The sequence below is a fragment of the Acipenser ruthenus genome, chromosome 6, assembly GCF_902713425.1.
Source record: "Acipenser ruthenus chromosome 6, fAciRut3.2 maternal haplotype, whole genome shotgun sequence".
Lineage (NCBI taxonomy): Eukaryota > Metazoa > Chordata > Actinopteri > Acipenseriformes > Acipenseridae > Acipenser > Acipenser ruthenus.
The window spans coordinates 60294740-60303742 of NC_081194.1; the positions used below are offsets into that span (position 1 = coordinate 60294740).

A 9003-nucleotide genomic window follows, 5' to 3' on the forward strand; every position below is an offset into this window, starting at 1 on the left:
GTATCACATCAATATATGTATGTATCTTATATCAAATCTGTAAGCGTTGGTTGTGGGTCATTAGAAAAGCTGGGTTTTTTGGTTATCTTTGACATCTTTTTACTTTATCCTGTATGCATGTGCTGTCTACAGTTAGTTGTCTGGAGGTGATGTGCACATGGTGGGTACAGTCCATCATATTCGCCTGACAGCTCCTTGTACTGTAATTGGGTGTAACTCATTAAACTGGAGGGATGAACTTTTAAATTAAAATACAAAGGGTCAGTGGTAGCTTGAGTTGAACCTAAGATCCACATACAGAAAAGGGGGGCAGACTGTCACATGAAACTGGCATGAGAAGTATTTATAAATATTACGATTTCAGCAGTTTCACAGACAATTTTTATTTTAGCTTGTGCCTGAGATTTCAACAATTTCCTCAATGATCTTTTGAAAAAAAGCTTTTATTTTTACAAAAACAGTGGTAAAGAAAGTGCAATATTAAACAGTACAGAAAAAACAAAACAAAATAAATCATTGACACTGATTAATGAAATAAGTAATTGTTACATACATCAAAGCAATTTGTGTAAATATGGAACCAATATTGATGTTTCCTTACAGGCCTTTTTTAAAATCAACAACAAATTAATCAACATGTCTATCAAAGGAAAACAAAATGAACCAGATTGTTTAAAGTATTTTGCAGCAAAGTAAAATTTGAATATTTTTTTCTGAAAATGACAAATGCTAATGTTACAAAACTAGTAATCATTAAAAACTATAAAACATTCCATGGTAAACTATGTAGTAATACTAAAGGCACACACATAGCTAAGGTTGCATTCTTATACCACAGGTTTTGCTGTTGTATTTACCCCCAGGTGGGAAGATGTAAAACAAATCTATTAATCCATTGGTCCCATTTTCTCTACTCTATGTAGTTTACATGGCGAGGCAGCAGAAAGACTTTTCCGAACAATTTAGAAATAACTTATTTAGTTATTTTTTTTGTTTTTCTACTAAACTAGATAGATGTCCGGAGCTGAAGGCAAGGTCAGTTATCAACAGGAAATAACAGTTGTGGAGAATATTAATGCTATTATAAACCATTTTGGTCATGACCTTTATTACCTGTGTTTTTAGGTTGTTTTTTGGACTGGATCACTTAAGCTGTGTGGAATTGATGAGGCTGTCGAGATTGTGAAGTCCTGTGAGATTTTACAGGATGATAAACGATTTGCTCAGAACTTGAATGGATGAGATGATCTGAGAGGTTTATAATTACCCGGAACATTCATTTGACGTGAACTTATTCTGTTGCGGCAGGGAAAACACTTATTGTACATGGGCCCTGATGAGAGATGTTAATGAGAGGTATAATTTGGTTATCACACTTTTTAAGACAATGGCATAAAAAGACATCACTTTCAACAGGACTTTTGACATGTTGATTTCATTATTATTATTATTATTATTATTATTATTATTATTATTATTATTATTATTATTATTATTTATTTATTTATTTATTAGCAGATGCCCTTATCCAGGGTGACTTACAATTGTTACAAAATATCACAGTACAGAGTATCACATTATAAAATATCACAAAACATCACAGAATATCATAATACAGATAAAAGCACTTATGAAAGTACAATAAGATCAAAATCAAGTAAGAGCAACATAAGGAATACAATAAATTATAACAGCGAGTGTGACTAGGAGCAGTTAAAACTTATAGTAAATATTTGCTTCTATGAGTAAAGTCCAGTAAGAACACCTAGTAAGTATGAGAATGATTTCAAATAAGAGTAATTACAAAAACCTGAGTATGGTTACCTATAAGTGTAAAATCAAATACAAGGTACAGTAAATAGTTATAGTTAGGAGCAGTAGTAGAGTGTGGCAGGGTATGGAGCAGTTCAGTGCAAGTGCAAGCTGATGCAAGTACTGGTACAATTGGGTGCCATGTAGTCCAGTATGATCGAGAGTTGTGAGGTTTACAGATGCTGTCTGAACAGGTGTGTCTTGAGGAGGCACTTGAAGGTGGTCAGGGACTGAGCAGTCCTGATATCTGTGGGTAGGTCGTTACACCACTGAGAGGCAAGGGTGGAGAAGTAGCGGGCTCTGGAGGCAGGGGAGTGGAGGGGGGGGGGGGCATACAGCTAGCCTGCTGGAGGACCGGAGGGGCGAGAAGTGGTGTAGGGAGAAATGAGGGAGCAGAAAGGTCGAGACAGCGATAAACAAGTACAAGGGTTGTGAATTGGATGTGAGCAGCGATAGGGATCCAGTGCAGAGAGCGGATCAGCGGTGTAGCGTGGGAGAAATGAGGAAGGGAAAAGACAAGGCGAGCAGCAGAGTTTTGGATGAGCTGGAGCGGACGGGTAGCAGAATATTTCATAGAACATATTTAAAAATATAGCACCCCTTGACCCATCTCTATGAATTGGGCCCTTCTGTTCAGGACAATGGCTACGGGTCTGTAAAAAAGGAAGTGATGTCAATACTTTGGAATCGTATTAAGTGATTTAATTTAGTACAGGTATGGGCAACTCTGGCCCTAAAATCTGGTGTAGACTGGCCCAATAAAAAGGAGTTGCCCTTCTCTGATTCATGCTTTTGTTAAATCACACCTTCACAAAAAATTTGATCCATCAACAAAGTTCAGAACTGTAGGATTTTCAAAATCACATTCTCCGGACCTGGTTGATTTCTTATGATTTTCACCACAGGTTTCAACATACTTGTGTAACTTGCTATAGTAATGATCTTTAGTACTAAATTTGTACAGGGCTGAGATTTTATCCCATGCTTTGTTGTCAGGTGTCTTCATTGCAGGAGCTTCTGTTGATTCAAAAAAGCTCTTGATGTTTCGTTGGGCAAGGTTCTTCGCATGTTCTGTGGCAAGGCTTTCGAACAGCTCGTTCTCCTGATGCATGTAAGCCATCCAGAATTTGAGCTGAAGAAAACTGACGGGGGAGCGGCACCGGGTGACACAGGTAAAGGCCAGGGCAATGACTGTGATGGTCGCTATCAGCACCCATCCCAGCACCTATATCAATTAAAACACATTTAGCTGAAGGATAACATTATTCCAGGGTATATCACCTAATACATATTACTGTCACTTCGTACGTCTCACATTTTTGTATTTGAAAGACGCACACAATATGGTAAATGTGTCTTTCATGGTACCATTATGAACCAACAACTGCCATACGCTCTTGTAGATTTTTCTGATAAAGTTTGCATGATGAATACAGACACACTGAAAAAATATGTCACAGGAAAAGCAGCAATTGGTTACTGAGAGAAAGCATGGCTTTTGAAGTCCTTATGCCTTGGCTTTCCTTCTCACTCAGTAACCAATCGCTGCAAGATTCTTATGACTTGTTTTCAATTCATCATGTGACTTTTATTGGAAAAATTACAAGAGTTCAGCATATTGCTAACTTAAAAATACAACTCAAAAAATTTAATACATCTTTACCATAATGTGTATTTCTTGTATAAGAAAACGTGCTAATTCCTATTAGGTTTTATTGTAGTTATTTTGTTAGCTCTATATATTTTAAGTATGTTATGATAAAACTGCTGCTATCACTTTTTTAAACACTCTATAATGTGTAATAGTTAGTTTCAACCTTTAATACTTCAATATATCAACAATACAATCCCAGCCTCTTTGACAAATGGTCAAAGCAAAAAAAAAAGCAAAAACTAAAATCTTAAAAATAGTAATGAGCAATTAAGGCACACTTGAGTCTAATTTATTTATTTATTTATTTATTTATTTATTTATTTACAGACTTAATTTCTTGAATCTTTTAACTTTACAATAAAAGAAACCTATATGACTTAACACAGTGAGAATCTTAGTAACCAATCAGAAATGCTGTTGTGAGAAGCCTTGATGTGTAACTTTTAATTATGAATTACAACAACATGTATTTGTATGGATTTCTTATTTTAAATTAGAGCAATAAATATTGAATAAAAAAATGTAGAACTTCTATGTTTAACCAAAATTGTTAGATACAGTGCCTAAAGTAAGTATTCACCCCCCTTGGACGTTTTCAGTTTGTTGTGTTACAACCTGAAATCTTGATGCATTTAAATGGGATTTTTTTTTTCCTTTGATTTACACAACCTACTCAACACTTTGAAGAGGCAAGATCATTTTTATTGTGAAACAACAGTTAATGAAAAATAAAAAACTGAAATGTCTTGGTTAGATAAGTATTCACCCCCCTAAGTCAATACTTGATAGAACCACCTTTGGCAGCAATTACAGCTGTGAGTCTTTTGGGGTAAGTCTCTACCAGGTTTGCACATCTGGATCGTGCAATATTCGCCCATTCTTCTTGGCAAAATTGTTCAAGCTCTGTCAAGTTGGATGGGGATCATTGGTGGACAGCAATTTTCAAGTCTTGCCACAGATTCTCAGTCGGATTCAAGTCCAGGCTTTGACTGGGCCACTCTCCGTGAATCTCCATCCCACTTAGGTCTTTTGCAGACTGATGCAGGTTTTCCTCAAGAATTTGTCTGTATTTAGCTCCATCCATTTTGCCCTCTACCCTGACAAGCTTCCCAGTCCCTGCCGATGAAAAGCATCCCCATAGCATGATGCTGCCACCACCATGCTTCACAGTAGGGATGGTGTTACCTGGGTGATGTGCTGTGTTGGGTTTGCATCAGACATAACGCTTTGAATTTAGGCCAAATAGCTCAATTTTTGTTTCATTGGACCACAGAATCTTTTGCCACATCTTTTCAGAGTCTCCCACATGCCTTTTTGCAAATTCCAAGCGGGATTTTACATGGGCTTATATCAGAAATGGCTTCCTTCTTGCCACTCTTCCATACATTTGTTGACACATGGACAGTTTCTCCCATCTCAGCCATGTAACGCTGTAAGTCTTTCAGAGTTGTCATTGGCCTCTTGCTGGCTTCTCTGACCAATGCCCTTCTTACCTGGCTGCCTGCTCTAAGCAGATTCTGGGTGGTGCCGTATACAGTGCCTTGCGAAAGTATTCGGCCCCCTTGAACTTTGCGACCTTTTGCCACATTTCAGGCTTCAAACATAAAGATATGAAACTGTAATTTTTTGTGAAGAATCAACAACAAGTGGGACACAATCATGAAGTGGAACGAAATTTATTGGATATTTCAAACTTTTTTAACAAATAAAAAACTGAAAAATTGGGCGTGCAAAATTATTCAGCCCCCTTAAGTTAATACTTTGTAGCGCCACCTTTTGCTGCGATTACAGCTGTAAGTCGCTTGGGGTATGTCTCTATCAGTTTTGCACATCGAGAGACTGAAATTTTTGCCCATTCCTCCTTGCAAAACAGCTCGAGCTCAGTGAGGTTGGATGGAGAGCATTTGTGAACAGCAGTTTTCAGTTCTTTCCACAGATTCTCGATTGGATTCAGGTCTGGACTTTGTCTTGGCCATTCTAACACCTGGATATGTTTATTTGTGAACCATTCCATTGTAGATTTTGCTTTATGTTTTGGATCATTGTCTTGTTGGAAGACAAATCTCCGTCCCAGTCTCAGGTCTTTTGCAGACTCCATCAGGTTTTCTTCCAGAATGGTCCTGTATTTGGCTCCATCCATCTTCCCATCAATTTTAACCATCTTCCCTGTCCTTGCTGAAGAAAAGCAGGCCCAAACCATGATGCTGCCACCACAATGTTTGACAGTGGGGATGGTGTGTTCAGGGTGATGAGCTGTGTTGCTTTTACGCCAAACATAACGTTTTGCATTGTTGCCAAAAAGTTCGATTTTGGTTTCATCTGACCAGAGCACCTTCTTCCACATGTTTGGTGTGTCTCCCAGGTGGCTTGTGGCAAACTGTAAACGACACTTTTTATGGATATCTTTAAGAAATGGCTTTCTTCTTGCCACTCTTCCATAAAGGCCAGATTTGTGCAGTATACGACTGATTGTTGTCCTATGGACAGAGTCTCCCACCTCAGCTGTAGATCTCTGCAGTTCATCCAGAGTGATCATGGGCCTCTTGGCTGCATCTCTGATCAGTCTTCTCCTTGTATGAGCTGAAAGTTTAGAGGGACGGCCAGGTCTTGGTAGATTTGCAGTGGTCTGATACTCCTTCCATTTCAATATTATCGCTTGCACAGTGCTCCTTGGGATGTTTAAAGCTTGGGAAATCTTTTTGTATCCAAATCCGGCTTTAAACTTCTCCACAACAGTATCTCGGACCTGCCTGGTGTGTTCCTTGTTCTTCATGATGCTCTCTGCGCTTTAAACGGACCTCTGAGACTATCACAGTGCAGGTGCATTTATACGGAGACTTGATTACACACAGGTGGATTCTATTTATCATCATTAGTCATTTAGGTCAACATTGGATCATTCAGAGATCCTCACTGAACTTCTGGAGAGAGTTTGCTGCACTGAAAGTAAAGGGGCTGAATAATTTTGCACGCCCAATTTTTCAGTTTTTTATTTGTTAAAAAAGTTTGAAATATCCAATAAATTTCGTTCCACTTCATGATTGTGTCCCACTTGTTGTTGATTCTTCACAAAAAATTACAGTTTCATATCTTTATGTTTGAAGCCTGAAATGTGGCAAAAGGTCGCAAAGTTCAAGGGGGCCGAATACTTTCGCAAGGCACTGTACCTTCCACTTCTTAATGATCGACTTGACTGTGCTCCAAGGGATATTTAATGCCTTTGAAATCTTTTTATACCCTTCCCCTGATCTGTGCCTTTCCACAACTTTATTCCGGAGTAGTTTTGAAAGCTCCTTGATCTTCATGGTAGTATCATTTTGAATGCACTACCCAGCTGTGGGACCGTACAGAGACAGGTGTATTTAATCTGAAATCATGTGAACCACTTTTATTGCTCACAGATGGACTCCATTTAACTTACTGTGTGAATTCTGAAGGCAATTGGTTGCACCTGAGCTTATTTAGGAGTGTCATAGCAAAGGGGGTAAATACTTATCTAATGAAGACTTTTTAGTTTTTTATTTTTAATTGATTTCTTTTTTCACCCCCCCCCCCCCCCCACCACCCACCACCCCCCATTTTTTCACACATTGAAAGTGTTGTGTAGGTTGTGTAAATCAAAGGGGAAAAAAAATCCCATGTAAATGCATTACGATTTCAGTTTGTAAAACAACAAACTGTGAAAACGTCCAAGGGGGGTGAATACTTACCATAGGCACTGTACCTACTGTACACAGAGTCTATACACATTGAGTAACTTGCTACTAACATCTGTTCACAAAATAATGTAATTCTTTTATTTTTGCAACAATGGGAATAAATAAACAATATGTATGAATGGCAATTGACAAAAAACTACTTGAAAAGTCTACAAAAGCTGTGTCTTCAGTGTACACGTTTTCAGTGACTGAAATTTAACCTAAATAAATGCAACCTATAGGCCACAGGAAATTGAGTCATATTATGAAACAGGAGAACTTGAACCTCGCCTATTTACTGCTGGCTTTTTGAAATGTGAGATCTCTTGTATAGATCTTACTATTGTTTTTTTAAAAAAAAGGGACGGGTAAGAATACGTTTTTGTGTTGTTTTAAATGTTGTTCTGTATTTTATTTTCTCATTTTATTATATTTTCAGTCACCTTTAAATTGTAAAAAAAAACAACCAAAAAACAGTTAAGTATTCACGTACTATATTAAATAGTATTGTTGTTTTCAAGAGAACGGCGTCTACTAATAATTCAAGAATGACAATGCATTTTCAGTTCCTGTTACAGTGGTAAATTTGAATTTAATATCAAATTGAAAACACAATTACTTAATACATTTATTCAAATATTAAATACCTGAACACACCTTTTTTTTAAATATACTGTTGAAACGGTGTACAAAAATAAATGTAATGTGAAAGTATAATACAAATAATAACAACAACAAAAACAACAACAACAATAATAATAATAATAATAATAATAATAATAAAACGACAGACCTAGCAAAAACAAAACAAAACAAAACAAAACAAAACAAACAAACAAACAAACAAACAAACAAACAAACAAACAAACAAACATCCTGGTTATATTTTTAAAGTTTCTTACTTGTGACTGCGCTCGTATCTCCTGTAAAACATCTTCCCTGTCAGATGCCGACAATGAAGACTTACCGGCGCAAGGCAGTCTGTGAAAGTCTTGAAAACATGATTTGGACTTGCCGTCGCATACCTTCTCAATGTAGGCTGTATTGTTACAACCAGTCATGGCACATTCATAATAGCTGCCGTGCAGCAGTGCTACCGCAACCCAGGTAAGCGGCGCAACCGATGCATTTACAGTAACCTGTACGAGCACTTTGATAATGCCACAAATATTATTCATCTTGAAAATCTTTGATGTATTCATACAGCAGCCAGTTAAAAGCCTCCAGGTTTTACTGCTGAGTAGGTAACCCAGCAACAGCAGCACGAGAGAAGGTACCAAGAGAAAAACGCAGCCGTAGAGAAAGTTCCAGGAACTGCAAGGACATCTGAAGACAGCGGTTGAAAATATTTGTTCTCCCCCAGCTGTGAACAAAGCAACGAACCCGAAGCTTAAGCTCGTCTGCTGCTTCTGAGCCAAAGTGAGAACTGTTTTAAACTTTTCCATCTGTGCTTTGTTTATACACCGCCTGCTCTGAACAAGTTTCCGCTACTTACTGTACTGGTCCGGTCTGGTCTGGTCTGGGAGTTCCTTGATTTGATGCTGCAATATTAACGTGCTAGTAGTTAGCAGTAGCGTACTACTACGTGGTTTCACTTTCTAGAAGTAGAAAGCTCGTTATTATTCAAATGTAGCTTCCTTATAGTAACAGATTTACGTTTATTAGTCCAAATGCGTGTTTGTTTTCCTGTGAAAAGGAAAACTTAATTTGTAGGGGTTTTTTTTAAAAACAGTTAGAAAACATCAATCGGATACGTTTCATCGGTACTAGAATAAGAACAGGTGTAAAAAAATACGTCTGTAATTTGCGTAAGCAAACTTGACGCTAGTCGCGTCCTGT

The 9003-nt window shown here is 37.6% G+C and overlaps 1 protein-coding gene across 1 annotated transcript; it reads right to left on the bottom strand.

Moving 5' to 3' along the window:
* Nucleotides 1-427: 427 nt before the first annotated feature.
* Nucleotides 428-8674, bottom strand: LOC117410698 (calcium homeostasis modulator protein 6). Its single transcript, XM_034017446.3, has 2 exons — nucleotides 8067-8674; nucleotides 428-3037 (listed from the first exon to the last, which is right to left on the bottom strand). The coding sequence occupies exons 1-2, from the start codon at nucleotides 8607-8609 to the stop codon at nucleotides 2621-2623; spliced, it is 960 nt and encodes a 319-aa protein (XP_033873337.1). The 5' UTR covers nucleotides 8610-8674; the 3' UTR covers nucleotides 428-2620.
* Between the last annotated feature and the right edge of the window lie 329 nt (nucleotides 8675-9003).